The following is an 18,098-nucleotide window of genomic DNA, read 5'->3' as shown; positions in this document are numbered from 1 at the left end:
CACTATTGTAAGAGTTATGGTCGTTTGAAAATTGAACCATTTTTTGGGATTTTACTCATTTTACAGGATTATGGAACAATTGTATATTTTTGGAATTTCTAAATATTCTTCATTAAAATACGCGTTGTTTGCCGTTTGAAACATTAAAATCCTCCGATCCGTTCAGAAGTTATGAAGTTTTAAAGATATGCATCGGTGAACCATTTCCGACCTCACATTAGATTATCGGTGAGGAATTTTTTTTTCGAAAATGCGTAGGATTTCGGGGAAATGTGTAATGACCAAAAATGATTGTAATCGACTCCTGCAACCGAAAATAATTTTTTCAGAATGGTTTGAAATTTTTTAACTTAATTTTTTAATAACTTTTTAACGAAACCTTAGTCAAAAAATTGATATACTTGTTTTTTGGCTTATTTTGGTCTCTAGAAATATATATATGTGTATATATACAGGTTGATTGGCTACCCTTGGGAAAAATTTTAATGTGATATATGTATACATATGTATATATGTACATATACGTCCTTAACGTTATTATTGATGGAACAGAAAAATCTGATGCGGATTTCGAATGTTCGGTGTGCAATGGTACAATGATATTTTTTATAGCACGACAATAGTTTCAGTCGAATCAGAAGCCGCGGAGACCAACGTTGTCTTCAATTTTGCTAATTACGATGCGTAATCGAGAACAGGACCGTTTCTGAACGGAGAACATAGCCCGCGTAATTTGTCCCCGAAAACTCGGTCGACGTATCAAAGCTGACCTGGTAATTATGCCGGTAATGGGTCCACTCGCCAATTTTCCTACGGCTGCACGACGCGCGGCAGTACGAATTTATCGCGGTCTCGGGTCACAGCATGATCGGTGTCCGGTTACACAATTCACACTCGGGATCAGCGAAACGGGCGACGGTGGAAATATTTTTACGCTTGACGACTGTGAAATTTCCATTCGTGGATTACGCACGGGCTGGATAATCGCGACTGCGTGACGGAAGAAAAAAATAAAAAATATAAATGCGTCCGATCAATCCACTCGTTGAATTCGGCTGGACGTTTAATCGCTCGTTGTTCGCAACTCATTGATTAGAACTAGTCGTCGAGAGTATCCAGTGTAATTACGTCGAACACGCTGCACTGTACCGCAAATACGCAGTTCATATAGCAACCATGCGTTGTTTCGGACAGGATCAGCGACGGGTTTCAAATTACCATCGTGTGTAAATATTGAATTCTGCTCGAGGGTACTTATACAGAACAGTGCAATTTAAGGGGGCACTCTAGTGTGAACCTTTGAAAAAATCCATTTCTTTTTTTTTGTATTTTTTTAAAGAATTTAATTTGAAAAATATATCTGCAAAATCTTATGCCTGAACTCCTAAAATTACCGAAGTTATGGCTGTTTAAAGGACATGACGGTCAACACCATTATTATAGGGATACAAAACTTTAAAAGCGTTTTTCTCGAAAGCACTTATCCTCTTTGTTGTGCGGCCACAGGTCACCAGGACAATACCCGAGGCTCGAAATGGGCCTCAAGCGGCGCGTCGGCAGTCACCCGACAAGCAGGGGTGACGAGCGCCGCTAATTGGAGAACGAGAAAGCGGAGAGTGCAGAAGGGCCGGCAAAAATCAAAGGCTGGCGACCCTCCTCCCCTCTTCTTCTTCTGTAGCCCAAGGTGTGAAGAAAAAGAATAGGCCGGAGCTCAGGGCGGCGGTGGGTCCCTCAAAAGGCCTGCGTGCCGGCACAAAACAACAACATCGTTCCCATCCTTTTCCCTCTCCTTCAACCTCCCCACCCACTATCACACCTCCGGCTAGGGCGAAGAATGCGGCCGGGTCGGTATCTGAAACGTGGGCGGACGCGGTGAGGCACGACCGGGCTACTCAAAAGCCCGGTGTCAGCCCACCCCGAACCCCATCCAGAACAAAATGCCGAAAAGCCTAAAGGGCAGACGCCGAGCAGGAGTGTCCTCCCTCGGAGCACGACCTCCGGCTGGTGAATCGGGGCTCCGAAGCCACGTTCGTAGGGCCGCAGGCAACGTCAATCATCGATTTGACGTGGGCAACCCCTGCGGCCCTGCGACTCGTGTCGGGGTGGCGAGTGGCCGTAGAGATGGCCACATTCAGTGATCACCTCTACATCATCATGTCCGTGAGAGCCACACCGGCGCGTAGGGAGCCCCTGGGCCGGAGGCGTGTGGCAGATGCTGCAGCCCCTCCTCCCCCGCGATGGTCCCACAAGAGAGTAGACTGGAAGATGGTGGAGGCAACCTGGTCCGAGCCAGAGGGCGGAACCGCCGATGACGTGGAGCAGAAGGTCGAATGGTTTCGGGGCAAACTTTGGTACGCGGTATTCCGCAGGGGTCAGTTCTGGGGCCACTGCTATGGAACATCGGGTACGACTCGGTACTGCGGGCTCCTCTGCCCGCTGACGCAGCGCTGACGTGTTATGCTGATGACGCGCTGGTGCTCGTCAGCGGGACAGACTGGATAGGAACAGCGCGCGCCGCGGAGATGGCGACGGCCATCGTCATTTGTCAAAATCTGTAGGCTGGGCCTAGAGGTGGCACCCCAAAAAACGGAGGTCGTGTTCTTTCAAAGACTCGGCCCCTGTGGGGTGCCACCAGCCGGTCTGCAGATCCGAGTTGGGACAGCCTATGTCGAGGTTAAAACCCAGATGAAGTATCTGGGCCTGACACTCGACAGCCCGTGGCGTTTCGTCGACCATTTCGACCTCTTGGAACCTTGGGTGGAGAAAGCGGCTGCTGCTTTAGGCCGCTTTTTTTCCGAATATCGGGGGGCCCGATGTTGGAGTCCGCCGTCTCTACGTGAAGGTGGTGCGTTCAATTGCCCTCAACGGAGCCCCAGTTTGGGCTTCAGACTTGGATGCCAGCCGGCGCAGCACGGAGATGCTGCGTCACGTCTACCGTCGGCTGGCCATGATTAGAGGGTATCGCACCATCTCCCACGAGGCGGCGATTACTCTGGCGTGTCTCCCGCCCCAGGAGCTCCTAGCTTGGAGAAATCGGCAAGTTTACTGGCACTCCAGGGGGCTCCAGGAGGCTGGAAGACCGCCAGAGGAGAGGAGGCAAGCGGTTGAAGCAACGAGGCGCCATGCCCATGATCGTTTTGTTCGTGTGGTTCCAACAACTAATTCAAGTTGGCGGAGCCATACAACGGTCCGCCAGTGCAGTCCTACCGCATTGGCAAGAGTGGCAGGACAAACCGAGTAGGCTGTCCTACAGGATGACACAGGTGCTCACTGGGCATGGATGCTTTGATGAGTACCTGTGTCAAATTGGGAAGGAGGCGACAACGGTCTGTCACCATTGTGGTGATACCCACAGGACACGGCGCAGCACCCGCTGGAAGCCTGCCCAGCGTGGGCAGATGAACGGCGTGTCTTGGAGCAGGGAGTTGGTCGGAACCTCTCGCTGGCCACCATAGTGGGTAAGATGGTGGTCAGCGAGAGGACATGGCAAGTGGTAGCCTCCTTCTGCGAGCTAGTCATGTCTCATGATCTCGCTCGAAGAGGAAGGGCTCCGAGGGAGCCCAGGGCGAGGCGACCTTCGCCTTCAGGCTCCCTGCCATAGCCTTAAGATCCACGTGTCTTCCACCCTTTCCCCTTCCTTAATCCTCCCCCTCCCCCCTTTTCTATACTTGGAGGACCTCCAAGACGTGTGGCGGCCCGTCAGCGCTCTCCTTCGGCCACCACATCGGTGGCTGGAAGAATGACGGGCCGACCCTGTGGCTACAGGTGCTCAGTGCAAGGGGGCAGAACACCGAAGGCAGTTCCAGGGTCGCGGGCGTTGGGTGACCTGGCATCCGTGGCGGAGAAATCAGTGGGGGAAGGACACGTTCGTCCTTGTTAGCTTAACTCTTCGTTTTAACTATTACTATTTGACGACTGTTATTCGTTCACTCACTATAGGCCTCTGTATTTCTAAACACACGCGATACAATACTGAACACGTCTCGCCAGCACAACGGTCGGTAGACGACTGACAATTAATATTAATTTAATTGTAATTAGATGTAAGAATATGTAGAGTTTAATATCTATAAAGTACTTAATGAAAGAATGTTTGTATGTTCGTAAATGCTTTGTTCAAGAGATATTGACGTCCAAAGTTACAAAACTATAGGAAATAGGCTTATTCTCTGTATTAGTTTAGAAAGATGAAAATGTGATTATTAAATATTTGATACAAAATAATGTCATTCGACCCAGAGAGAAGTATTACACTTATTCACGAGGGAACAAATGGCTGATCGACATTATATGTTTGTAATTTCTTTGCACGCTTGTACTGTTCTCTATTTTAATGTTTAACGGTCGACATTCACGTGTATATACCATATTAAACCATTATACCATAATTGTTAATGGGATACGTTCGAGGCATGATTATAACTGATTTATTCTACAGCTTCTGGCTATCAAATTAAGACCATGAACAAGCATTTCATTTCTCTAACTACAATGCTATGTTATAAATGGCAAATTGTCCATGTCTATATGAATTATTAATAAATATGTACATGATTATTACAATTAATCTATTACTATTATGTAAATGATCAAATTCATCGGATTGTGGATCAAATAAATATTTCATTTATGCTAAAGTATTAGTAGCGAATAAGAAGGGATTTGAAAAGATTTACCCCGCATAACTATACGTATGAAAATTAACCATGCTTTCGTAGTTATCCAGGATTTGCTGTGTATAGAATTTGAATACTCACGATTTTCATATAGTTTATGAGGGAATATCCATGAGGCCAAGTATCGGTGGATTCGCAGGAAAGCGGCTTGATGTCTATCTGTTGCGACGTGTCCAGATCGTGCAGAGCTTTCGCGAATAGGTGCACTGCGTCGTACATCAGCGAGGTTTCAGTCTGAAACGATACGAAATAAAGAAGCGAAACAGTTTCCAACGATATGCAAACACATGCCCGATACAAATTTGTGACAAATTTCGTGCCAACGATCCGCGGCGATGTAAATCAGATCACGGTTCGCGTTTAAACGAATCAATCCTGGAGAAAACTCGCCGTTTTACCACGCTTGGAATCGCCATTTATGAGGGGGTCGATCAGACGGAATGCCAACCCGTAAAAGGGAATCGTATCGCACGGCCTGATCGAACGATTTCTTTTCCTCCGACCAAACGAATTTCGACTGTCGAAAGGAGCAAAGCGTTGCACGCGCGCCCCTCCACAGTTTCATGGCAAATTGGTACTTCCTGTTACCAAGGCAACATACAGTTTGTCACATAATAGCGTACTCGCTATGATTACAAAATACAATATACAGGGTGTTCGGCCATCCTTGGGAAAAATTTTAATGGGAGATTCTAGAGGTCAAAATAAGACGAAATTCAAAAATGCCAATTTGTTGATGGAGACTTCGTTAAAAAGTTATTAACGTTTAAAGTGCCGCCTGTAGAACGGCAATCTGCGTACAGCCGCGTATATGCGATAGTGGTTCTCACTCAGCATGAGACACTCTACTTATTGACTCATCGACAGCCTTACAATTTTCTGAGTGAGAACCACTATCGCGTTTACGCAGCTGTTCGCAGATTGCCGTTCTACAGGCGGAACTTTAAATTGGCATTCTTGATTTTCGTCTTATTTTTACCTCAAGAATCTCCCATTAAAATTTTTCCCAGGGGTGGCCGAACACCCTGTATACGAGTCGGTCTCTCTCTTTCTCACTCATTTTAGTACTCTCTCGTTTCTTAATTCATACTGACCGTTACATACATTGTTCAGTCGCTCACTGCCTATAAACCATACACACATATTACCTGGGCACACTTTGTCTCGCTTACTTTCAAACATGAACATTAGGCCACAACACACATTGTTTTTCCATTCGCTCTCGTCACACTCATCCTTCCATACAAATAACGTTCACCTTCATATCTTTTCAACACATACAATCTATGACAACCATATTACCGTACTTTCAATTTATTTAGTCACGTAGAATTCCCCGTTTCTTGGTTGAATTATGATCGTACTCTGTACATATCAGGCATGTTAAACTTAATTTAGTTCGAGGGCCAGTTTGCGAAATTATAAGTAGTGACACCATCGCTAAAATTAAAACTTATTTCTCAGTCATTAGAGAAAATACGAAAAAATACAGGCTTTAGTCAATTTCCTTGTTTGTACTTACAAATTTTCGACAAGAATAATTATACTATTTAAGAAATAGTGATTAAGTACGTGATTTTTGTAGTTATAATATCACCATTTGTAATTTTCCAAAAACTTCATTTACATTTTGTTCTTTATACAAGATCGAGTAATTATCTTTGCAGCTTCTAAATTTGAATGATGATTTCAATCTCTAAAATTAATTCCTGCTATCAAACAAAAATTATATCGAACATTGTCAATAACTTTGCTTGTGTGCTAAATTTGGCCAAAATTGATGTCTAACAATTGAATCGTGTTTGACATACGTATTAAACGAATGAACTGCATTGAAATCAAGAGCATATTAGATATGTAAGACAATTAATATGTATGTAAGTCATATTCTATTATCAATAAATTTATGAAATACACTCACTGGAAATAAAACAACATATTATTTCAAATATATTCGTTAAAGAAACTCGTATCTATGTATTTGACATATGCTCCAAAGTTTTAATGCAGTTAATCCACGTTTCAGAAAAGTTATTTCTCTTTCTAAAATGAACTATTCTTATTTATTTGGAATTACTGTAAATACTGATTGTAATGTTAAATTCAATGATATTGGACGTAGTCGTAACCAGCCGTTTAATATTCATGCTCAAGGATTCTGTATAATTTATGTACATATGTATAATTAATAAGATTGTGGCGTCGCCTCCCATGCTCGCCACCAGAGGGGTCGCGCTCTCACAAGCGCTCGACCGACCCCTCCGTTGCTATATATACACTCCTCGAACGACTTCCCAATATCCCAGTCGTCGAAGGCAGGGCCTGCTAGAAAGCCTTACTGATGAATCCACTGGCAGGCCCGGACGAAACGCGCCCCCTCCTTTCCTTTTCTGTCCTCCTACGAATTCTCACGAGATCCCCTACCCGCAGCGAAGCAGCGCCACAATTGGTGACCCGGACGGTGAATTGGACAACTAGGAAGCAGCTCGAGAATTTTCCAGGAAACCGCAGACCCGCACGCAGCGTAGGACGAAGGAGGCAGCGCCGAACAACCGTGTCTAATCGTACTAGCAAATAGCTCCTTTCGTAATCCCTCTCCTAAGGTGGCCTTCGTTCACTCGATCGCTCGGTCCTGACCAAATCTACCTGACGAGGCCGTCGTCTCCAGGAGGACACAGATTGGCAGGATTCGAAGCAGCAGCAATAGCACGCATAGTGGGGCCACAGGTAGGACAGCAGCATATACGCTCGATGACTTCAGGAGCGCAAGGCACGAGGACGACTCGCCGCGCCAGACGATCAAGAGAACGACCACGCAGCAGCCAGAAATCTCGCAATATCCTACGGCAATAGAATCGAAGTTCTAGCCAGGATCAGAGAAAAAATCTCCAGTGATCGTCAATCGAGATAGAGGCGCTATACGAAGACACGACGACGACGACAAGTCCCAGAGGAACGGAACAACTGTAGATAATGTACATAGTATTCGATAAGTCCTGTAAATAGTAGACTTAATCCGGTATCGTTAGCACTGGCAGGGGGGTAATGTGGCGTCGCCTCCCATGCTCGCCACCAGAGGCGTCGCGCTCTCACAAGCGCTCGACCGACCCCTCCGTTGCTATATATACACTCCTCGAACGACTTCCCAATATCCCAGTCGTCGAAGGCAGGGCCTGCTAGAAAGCCTTACTGATGAGTCCACTGGCAGGCCCGAACGAAACGCGCCCCCTCCTTTCCTTTTCTGTCCTCCTACAAATTCTCACGAGATCCCCTACCCGCAGCGAAGCAGCGCCACAAGATTATCTACATTGATAATTTTGAAAATGATCATACGGGATTTGGTCAAAAATGTTAAACACGAATAATAAGTGGCTTGTTACGATTATATTCAATGTCACTGTATTACGATTAATATTTTTGCTGCTTATAACATTATATTATTTATATTTGGTCTCTCGTTTTGTACAAATATCTGTTTCCAATCTCAAATTAATTTTACATTTATACCAGATAAGGGACTGAAATGCCGTCATCTTCTCATTGATAATATAGTGAATCGATATTGTTTCTAAGATTGAATAATTTACAATTTCTTCACTCAATTCGTTGAAACGATAAATAAATGACAAAATAATGAAAACGCTTCGATTTTAAACTTTAACTTTGAAGGATCAGAACTTCGGAGATCTGGATTAATTGCGTACCTCGTTTCAAATACGACGGGATTACTTATCTTTATGAGAAACTATGAAGGTTCTATGTTGCAGCACAAGGAAGGACCGACTTGAAATTAGACTGGTGACGCCTAGCAATGGGATGGAGCATATCGCGAGTAAGAAAGTCAGATCAAACAATTTTCGTTCTCTATTACTTTATGAATACAAATCGAATCACAGATCTACAATCTGAAATACTATGATATTACGATAACTTGGAAGTTTAATTTATAAGTTATCAATTAACTAAAAATGTTTCTACGATTAAAAAGCGGCAATCGCTAATACTATGACACGTACACAACTGAAGGAATAAGAAAGCGAGTTGGGTTTACTGCGTTAGTAAATTAAAAAAAATCGACTCTTGGTTTTTCAGAATAATTAAATAGGTAAAGTAATAAAAAAAATGTCTTTCTTTGATTTTGTTACACGCTTAATCCTTCGATGAATGATGTGTATAGTTCGGGTCACAATATAGCGAGGTCGTAAACTCGAATAAGTGTCAAAGTTTACACGTTTCAGCTCCCTAAATAAGTGAATTGACAGAAATACGAGCAGTTAAGGGCCTTAGATCATAGTCAGGGCCGTACGAAGAAATGTTTCAATCTAGTGTTGCCATTTTTAGAGGTATCGTAACAGGTAAAGGTCTTATTCAAGTCTTTAATATCTTAATTTACCTGCTTATAATATATGCACGTAGAAAATGAAAAAAGGTAGTGCAATTACGGGCACAAAAAGACATTCAGAAAGGCACCTTCAAGCAATATGTCAGGTACGGCCCTAAGTGCCGCAGCAGTAGTCGGTTCCAACTCTCAAGAATTTAATTTACGACCTTGTTATATTGTGGCCCGAACTATACTTTTCAATATTTCTGTAACATTCAAAATAAATATTCGCGTTTTTTTAAATCCAGCGCATACAATACGTGGCAGTAGATCTGGCACATGTGCACGGCACGTAAAATGCCTGCGGAGTTTGGTTCAAAATTTGTTTCATTGGTTGACGTTACAATCTACTGGGCAGTGAATATAAGGGATTCATGCGGGTTCGCAACCAGAGGGTCTATGTCAAATATTATTCAACAAACTCCCCAATAAAGTGAATTACTGTTACATTATATTGAACCTGTAGCAATACAATAGTAAAAGACTCATGTAAAAATTATTAAGAAAATTTTAAGGCAGCATAAACTGATGGTGGTTAACACGTTCCGTGTCAGACCGTTCTTTGAAGACTTTCCGTTCAGGCCGCGTGGGGCGTATACGTAAAGGGGAAATAGAATATTTCCAAAAGAATTTCTCACAGGTAAAATATTTCCAAAAAGGTACTTATCGTTGCTCGTGTATTTTAAATTTGTAATTAAGAATTAGTGAATTAAAATGAACTGAACTACATACAGTGAGTGTAAAAAGTATTCGTACACTAGTCAATTTGAACAAAACCTTTGCAGAACTTTGTTTATTACAAAAGTATGTTAACAAAAATATACATACATATTCTTAGAAATCTCTGGAACAAATGTCATTAACAACAAATTATTTATTTATATTTATTATGAAAATATTAACAAATTTCCAGAAATTGACCTAAAATATACGCGTAATAAGTATTCGTACAGTCTTTGATTCGTAACATTCCACATAGAACGATTACAAGATAATCCATGATATGTAAACATACTTAGCATCAGTATGTCTGGAGACGCTGTCGGTATAGGTAGTATCCTGAATTCAAACATTATCAACGAAATTATCAGTAAAATGGGACGAAAACGCAAGGAAACCTCTGAAGAAGAAAGGAAAATTGTTATAAATTTACATAATAAGTATAAAACACGGAGTGAAATTTCTAAAGTTTTAAATAGACCGAGGTCCACGATTCAAGGAATCATTGACAGATATGGCGATCGAAAAACTGCAAAAACTAATCCAAGAAACGGACATAAACGAATAATAAGTGAGTATACCGGCCGATGGATAATTCGAAAAATAAAGCAAAATCCAAAGATAAGTGCGGTGAAAATCACAGCTGAACTTAAAAATGATCTGGACATTAATGTATGCAGTAGCACAGTGCGTAATTTTTTACGGGATAGAGGATATCACGGCAGAGTAGCTCGTAAGAAATATTTCGTAAATGAAATTAATAGAAAGAAACGATTGCAATTCGCGAAAGAGTATGTTAATGTTCCTATGAAGCACTGGAACCGTATTATATTTACTGATGAGAGTAAATTTAACATATTTGGGTCAGATGGACGATGTACAGTATGGCGGAAAAAAAATACCGAGTACGAAAAAAGAAATTTGAAGCCGACCGTAAAGCATGGAGGAGGATCAGTCACAGTTTGGGGCTCTATGAGTGCGAGCGGGGTTGGACCCCTCCATTTTATCGATGGTATCATGGATCACTAAATGTACATCGATATTCTAAAAGAGCATCTTCAGGTTAGTGCAAATAAAATGCAGTTACAGGGCAATTATATATTTTTGCAAGATAATGATCCAAAGCATAATGCTTATAATACACGTCAGTGGATCCTATATAATGTGACGCAGCAATTAAAAATCCCTCCACAGTCTCCAGACGTAAATGTGATAGAGCACTTATGGAGTCATCTTGAAGACAAAATTCGAGACCATCACATTTCTTCGAAACAAGATTTAAAAAATGCACTTTTAGAGTCATGGAACAAAATTTCTAGTACTATAACCAAAAATTTAGTAAATTCAATGCCGCAAAGGCTTAAAGCGATTATACAATCTAAAGGAAATCCCTCTAGATACTAAAATAGCAAATAGACTGATTTTTGTTACGTTTATGTACTAAAATTTATAGTTTTTGTTGTAAAATTAGAAGTGTACGAATACTTATTACACGTATATTTAACGCCATTTTCTGGAAATTTGTTAATATTTTCATAATAAATATAAATAAATAATTTGTTGTTAATGACATTTGTTCCAGAGATTTCTAAGAATATGTATGTATGTTTTTGTTAACATACTTTTGTAATAAACAAAGTTCTGCAAAGGTTTTGTTCAAATTGACTAGTGTACGAATACTTTTTACACTCACTGTATATGTATATCTTATTAAAATGATCAACGAAATGAAAACAATGTAAAGTGTAGTGAGAATTGTTTGTTTGTTCCTATTCTGATGTTCATTTGATGCAACATTCGTTTTTTAGTGTGCATTAGTCGATGAACGATGAAGTATTTGCAATTTAATCTTTAGTTAACATTTAATAGAAATATATTCGTTTCAATTTGGTTGTGCATATGGATTGATGCATTTTGTTATCTCATTATTTATCGTATTTATTATACTTGTTATGAAACAATACAAAAAGGAATAGAAATGAGGTTTGCAATGCTTTTGTATATGCCATATATGTCCAAAAATAGGAAAACATAAAAGTGTGTTCGTCAGATCACCCCCTCCCCAGCACTTGGTTTTCAACTTGGGTTAATTGTAAACTATATCTTTTTCTTCAATTTGAATTAACTGTTATTGGAAATAGGTGATGGAATAAAAATAAAACATACAGTTCAAATATTTTTTAAACTAAACTTTGTCTTTATTTGAAGCACTTGGAAGGGCACGTCTATTCAGTTCGAAAGAATCTGCCAGAATGAAGAATGGTCAGTGACAAAAAGTTCGTCACGTATTCACAGACCCCATCGGTCCTATTCACTGTCTAAATAAGCTAAGGAAGGGGCATGGCTGCACCCTCTTGACTTGTGTCTCGAAAAATGAAACGCAACACGCACGTCGATGGTCTTTGTAAATGAAAGAAAAACTTTCTCTTTTTGAAAGAGATAAATCAACAACTGTAAACTATATTTTTTCCAATTGTTGCACATAAATTATAATTTCCGAGATTAATGAAAGAGGATAAAATGATTTCAGTTTTTGTTTTACCAAGCAAATAAATTTTCAAAATTGATGTTTCATATCGTGATGTTATTTCCGTGTTGAAATTAATTTATTTGTCGGAATCCATTAAAAAAGTTTTCTGTTTTCAAATTGAATGTTACTTCATGTTGTGTTAATAAAGTTATATTGGTTCTAATCGATATTTAAATTCAATTGATGCGAAAAATGTCATCAGAAACGCAAACGTGAAGGTAATTTGTACGTTTGAAGGTAATCGAGTTGGTTGTCTGGTTACCGGAACGTTAAAAAAAAAGTATTCGAAAAAGAAAAGAATAGAATTAAAATGGCTTCCGGAGTGAAAGGACGTGCGGGAAAATTAAAAACAGAATTCCTGCAAAGGACTCATCGGTTAATGTTGTACATTCTTTCGTGTTGTTAAAGTGTTTGTGTGATAGTTAACAATTATTACTTTATTTAGTTCAAAGATTTAAGGAAAAAAAGAAATGCATAGAATAACGAGACAGAGGCTTGGTCGCCCGAGAGAACCTAATACAAGTCGCCCTAGAGAAATTACCAATGAAACGGTTTCTCCGACTTATTCAATTTTATTCAAGTATGCTGTTCTTTTGTCCAAAATAAGCAAAATGAAGTTTAGTTTTATTTCGCTCGTTGCCTGAAGTACAGAGAGGCTTTTTCCGATGCAATGTAAATGTGCTGATCCCTCGGTCCGTCGAATGAATAAATAATCGATCGTCTCCGTGGAAACAGCTCGATTTTAATACTTCCGCGCTCGCCGGACGAAGTTAAGTGCCGCATGCATTTTTAAATGAAAATTCGCAAAATCTTACCTTTATGCAGGTGAGATTGTTCTGCTCCACGAGTGCATGAAACAAACATTATTTGATTATTTTTAGAAGTCGACTTTTACTGTTACACAGTAACTACTGCTAATATTTTGAAAAATATGTGTAATATATAGGGTGTTCGGCCACCCCTGCAAAACATTTTACTGGGGGATTCTAGAGGCCAAAATAAGACGAAAATCAAGAATACTAATTTGTTGATGGAGGTTTCGTTAAAAAGTTATTAACGTTTAAAGTTCCGCCAGTACTGAATTTTTTTCTCGAAAATGCGCAGGATATCGGGGGTAGGTCTATTCACCAAAAATTATTGTAATTGACCACCGCAACCAAAAATAGTTTTTTCAGAACGATTTGAAATTTTTTAATTTTATCGAAAAATGTCAACCTCGAATTTTTTTTCTCGAAAGTGGGTAGGATTTCGAGGCTATGTCTAATGACTAAAATTGATTATAATTGACCCCCGCAACCGAAAATAATTTTTTCAGATCGATTTGAAATTTTTTTTCGCCGAAAAATTTAGGCACCTTGCTACCATTTTCAATAAAATTTCGTTTCTCATTTTTAATAAATTTGTTTGACGCTCTACAGAAAAGTTGTCTAATCCTTTTTTGTAGGTGCCCAGGGGCTCTGGTTGCGAAAAAAATTTCAATCGGATACCTTTACTATTGTAGGAGTTATGGCCGTTTGAAAATTGGACCAGTTTTAGGGGGTTTTCCTCATTTTACAGTGTCAAGGAACAACTTTTTCAATATTGTTAGAATTCCCACATATTCTGCACTAAAATACACGGTGTTTCATTTTGAAAAATTAAAATCCTCCAATCCGTTCAGGAGTTATAACATTTTAAAGATTCGCATGAAATTTCAGGGAAGCATTTCGGCCTCACATTAGATTTTCGGTAAAGAATTTTTTTCTCGAAAGTGCGTAGGATTTCGAGGTGTGTCTATTCGCCAAAAATGCTTGTCATTGACACCTGCAACTAAATATAATTTTGATAATATGATTTTAAATTTTTTAATTCCGTCGAAAAATTTCAGTACCTACTCGAACACCAAAAAATGATTGTCATTGAGCCCCGCAACCAAAAATAATTTTTTCAGAATGATTTGAAATTTTTTATTTAATTATTTAATAGCTCTTTAATGAAGCCTCAGTCAAGGAATTGATATTCTTAATTTTCGTCTTATTTTGGCCTCTAGAATCTCACATTAAAATTTTTTCCAGGGGTCACCGAACACCCTGTATATCTATCTGAATATTTTAGTGGAAATATATTTTTCAGTTTACACAGATTAACCGATGGACAGTTTATTCTCGCTTTTTTAAATATTTCAGAAGCGTGCATCACAGACCAGCTCGGAAACTTTAATTATTCACAAGTCATAAAGGATGTTTCTGATAACTAAATTAATGGAAACGGACCTTTCAATTTCACTAAAGCATCACTCTTGCTCTGTAAAAACAATTCAAATCACGCAGTTTCTCTGATTTCTTATCTATACAAATTTTGCTTCTTGGTAATAATGATGGAGATGTGGGAGTTAAAATTGGTTCTTGATGTTAGTTAATTATAGGGACACTAAGCGAATAAAACAAAGTGTCCAACTCAGAGTCTCTGAACAGTTTAAAATGACTTTGTCGAGGAAGCAGAGGGCTTTCTGCGTGCCCCTGAAATAATTGACTATCTATGAGTTCAAAAATTTCCATCAAAATATCCAGTGACCCATCTGAAATCATTAAAACTGCTTCCCTCAATAATAAATAGAGAATTTGTGGCAAAATGTACAAGTACTTTCCACAAAGTAGACTACGGAAAACAGAACGTATACACTAGTTCCTTTTTAATGCAAAAGCATTGTATTTTGCTACAAAGAAAGAGATTTTCTCTTCATAGGGTTGCCATAGTTCCTGTAACGATTCGTTCCTCTATTGTGCGCACAGTTATAAACAGCGACCAGATTGTTTTCACTATAGAAACATTCACATAGCGCGATATGGCAATCATTTGGCGCATAAAGCTGCAATTACATGTACTCTATACTTAATGTTGTCGATAACAATAAACGCGCATCTGTGTGCAATTATATGAATACAATAACTATTTGCCATGTGCACACGATTAATTAACACGATTTCGTGGAGTTCGTTCTAATGCAGTTGACAGACCAATGAACACGATAATTACATGCTTCAGGAATAGTATCTGTTGCCACCACGTAAAGGGTTTCCGCTGCAGTCGACATTGAACAGTGCCGTTTTTGAGGAAGTCGCAAATTTTCACGGACTGCATGTACTTCCTAAAGGACTAGGTCTGGTCGAATGCCGGTTTCAGTTTTCTGTGGAAACGGTCCCTGGTTAGACCACCCTCGACAGCAATTAACGTAACACAAACCCTCACGTGTTGACCACCAGGACAGTCATCAGAACCATAGAACAATACCGGGTCAGGTTTATGATAGAGACGAGTGAACGCTGCTATTTTTAAGAACCTTTCTATAATGATGTTTCAGTAATCGACGAGGCAAATTGAGGATTAAGGACTTAGTAAACTCTTGGTTATTATACCGTAATAAACACGTGCGTTTCTGGCATCCTTACCTTCAACTCAATAGCAGTTTCTTTTTTTTTTTACAAAATTAAATACATGAGATAGTGAACTTAGTAGCTACTTATACAATACGTAGAACGAAATTACAATTGAAGATCATGTTTCTTAAGGAATTTAAATATAACCATTATAGGAGGTATAAGTGGTTGAAAAAGGAAAGCATCAATCGTGTACGGAGGGAAATAGCCTTTAGAGCACAGCTGGTTAATCATGTCCGGTCTGCCGGAATCATATAAAGGACATTGCCATATGATATGATTAAGATCCTGCTCTGGATAATTACATTGGCACCTTGTGTCTGGTGCAAGATTGATTCGGACAAGTGAGACAGCTAGTTGATAGTGGTTAGAACGTAATCTGTTGGTAAAACAAATAAAGTCCCTAGGAAGGGCTTTTCGAGTGATCCAAGGAGTTGTAGAATCGCTATAAAAGCGTGCAAAATATTTGGTGCCCTTGTGAGAGGCCTGAGCATGAAGCTGTCTCACAGTCTCATTCTTAGCCTCTCTTTTGAATACTTGAAAGAAGTCAGTGAAGGGAACCTGGAAATCAAGTGACGGTTCGAGGCGAGAAGCTTCTTTTGCTAAAGTGTCGACATACTCATTATAAAGGATACCAGAATGAGAAGGGATCCAATAGAAGTGGGTTTTTATATTACGTAGAGCCAGGTCATGAATAATATTTTTGATATCCAACAAGATATTGTTAAAATTAACATTTATGGTGAACTTAGAGAGGGAGAAAAGAGCACTCAGACAATCAGAATAAATGAAAACATTATCAAATGAATGCTTAGAGGCATATACTAAGGCATTTTTGATAATAAGACATTCTGCAGTAAAACTGGAAGCCCATTTATTCAGCGCAAGCAAGGATGATCTCAATAGCAGTTGACGCATCGTAAACCTGGCAAAACCAAAATAGTAATTAAACGCGTGGAACCCTTGGGTCTGAGTCCACTACGAACTCCTCATTTGGTTTTAAGTTCTTAATTATTCTTTAGAGACTTCTCATTTAGCTGCAATTATTACCACACGAATTCAAACCAGCTTTTCTACAAAATAGCGATGTCTTTAAGCGACTGTATAATAAACCTGATTGTCAGATTCCTAACACATATTCGAGTATCTAATTCAGAAATGTCTAATTTTAGTAATTAGTACATTCCTTTACATCACGATGATTCGAGTTAAATGTTGAACACCACGAATTCCTTTGCAACTATGACACAAATAGGATCCAAAACGTACGGTCCTTGTCGTGGGAGAAATTCGCAGGACTCGCCTAAAACAAATTCAATTTCACGAAATACAAAGTGCTCGATACCAACGACAAGTTGCACAGGCCCCATCAAATTCTCGATGAAAGTTTGAATCACCCTCATGAAAGGGACGGCGGAATTAACTTGTCCAAGTTTCGTTCGACTTCTCGAACCAGCATCGAAAACAACGATAAACTTCGCGCGGTTATTATTGAATTCCATCCGGGGAAATATTCCGCGCGTAACCGCGCGACGCTCGAAAGCTTAATTTTCGTTTCGCCTCTATTGAAATTCACTTCGTCCCAGCAATCTATTCTCTGATATAGTAGTCCAGTTGAATTAGGCCTTTTACCGGGAAAATTGTCCAACTTTAATTGCATAATATTGTCGAAAAGTCTTAAAACATGATACAGTGTGTTAGGAAATGATAAGTTCACCCATATTTATTATCGTAACTTATAGAGAAATGTATCAACTGCTCTCAAACTTTCAAGATATAAGGTCCTTGTATTAACAAATCTGATTGCTAAATTTCGTTTTGGACTAATATTTCAAAATAATGTAACATAAGAATATCAAAATTTTAACATATTTCAACCGTTAATAAATGATAGGTTCACGTTAAAAAACATATTTATACATAGTCATTAAATAATTCTTAACAAAGTAAAAATTAAAATTAATATTTAATAGGTTTTCCACCACTTTTAATTAATAAATTGATTCGCTTCGGCATAGATTCGATAAGATCTGTGAGTTGCCGAGTAGTAATGCGATCCCAAGCGTTCATAATTGCCGTTTTGAGCTCTTTTACACTATTGAATTGGCGACAATCATCGTAAACATCGCGTACTAATTGTCCCCATAAATTCTCAATCGGGTTAAGATCAGGAGACCTTGATGGCCGTGTTAATGTGTCTATATTTTTAGTTTTTAAGCATTGTTTAGTGCTTGATGAAGCGTGCACTGTTGCGTTATCATGCATAAATGTTAATTTTGCAGACGAAAAACGGCGAATATAGGGCAAAAGGTGTTCTTCTAAAACAGCTTGATATTTTTTTGAATCAAGTCGTGCATCAAGGAAGGCTAATGTCG

The 18,098-nt window shown here is 39.5% G+C and overlaps 1 protein-coding gene across 1 annotated transcript in view; it reads right to left on the bottom strand.

Moving 5' to 3' along the window:
• LOC122399612 (glutamate receptor ionotropic, kainate 2) overlaps positions 1 to 18,098 on the bottom strand; it is a 423,846-nt gene that overhangs the window by 67,060 nt on the left and 338,688 nt on the right. The window contains exons 5-6 of the mRNA XM_043400407.1: positions 13,123 to 13,143; positions 4,758 to 4,910 (exon numbers count right to left, since the gene is read on the bottom strand). Of these exons, the coding sequence (XP_043256342.1) occupies positions 4,758 to 4,910; positions 13,123 to 13,143 (174 nt within the window). The remainder of the gene's footprint in view (positions 1 to 4,757; positions 4,911 to 13,122; positions 13,144 to 18,098) is intronic.

Source organism: Colletes gigas, unplaced genomic scaffold, assembly GCF_013123115.1.
Source record: "Colletes gigas isolate AHSC1104 unplaced genomic scaffold, ASM1312311v1 Colletes_gigas_Sc00014, whole genome shotgun sequence".
Lineage (NCBI taxonomy): Eukaryota > Metazoa > Arthropoda > Insecta > Hymenoptera > Colletidae > Colletes > Colletes gigas.
Note: the sequence above shows the minus strand (reverse complement) of the source record. Positions and strands in the feature narration are given on the sequence as shown.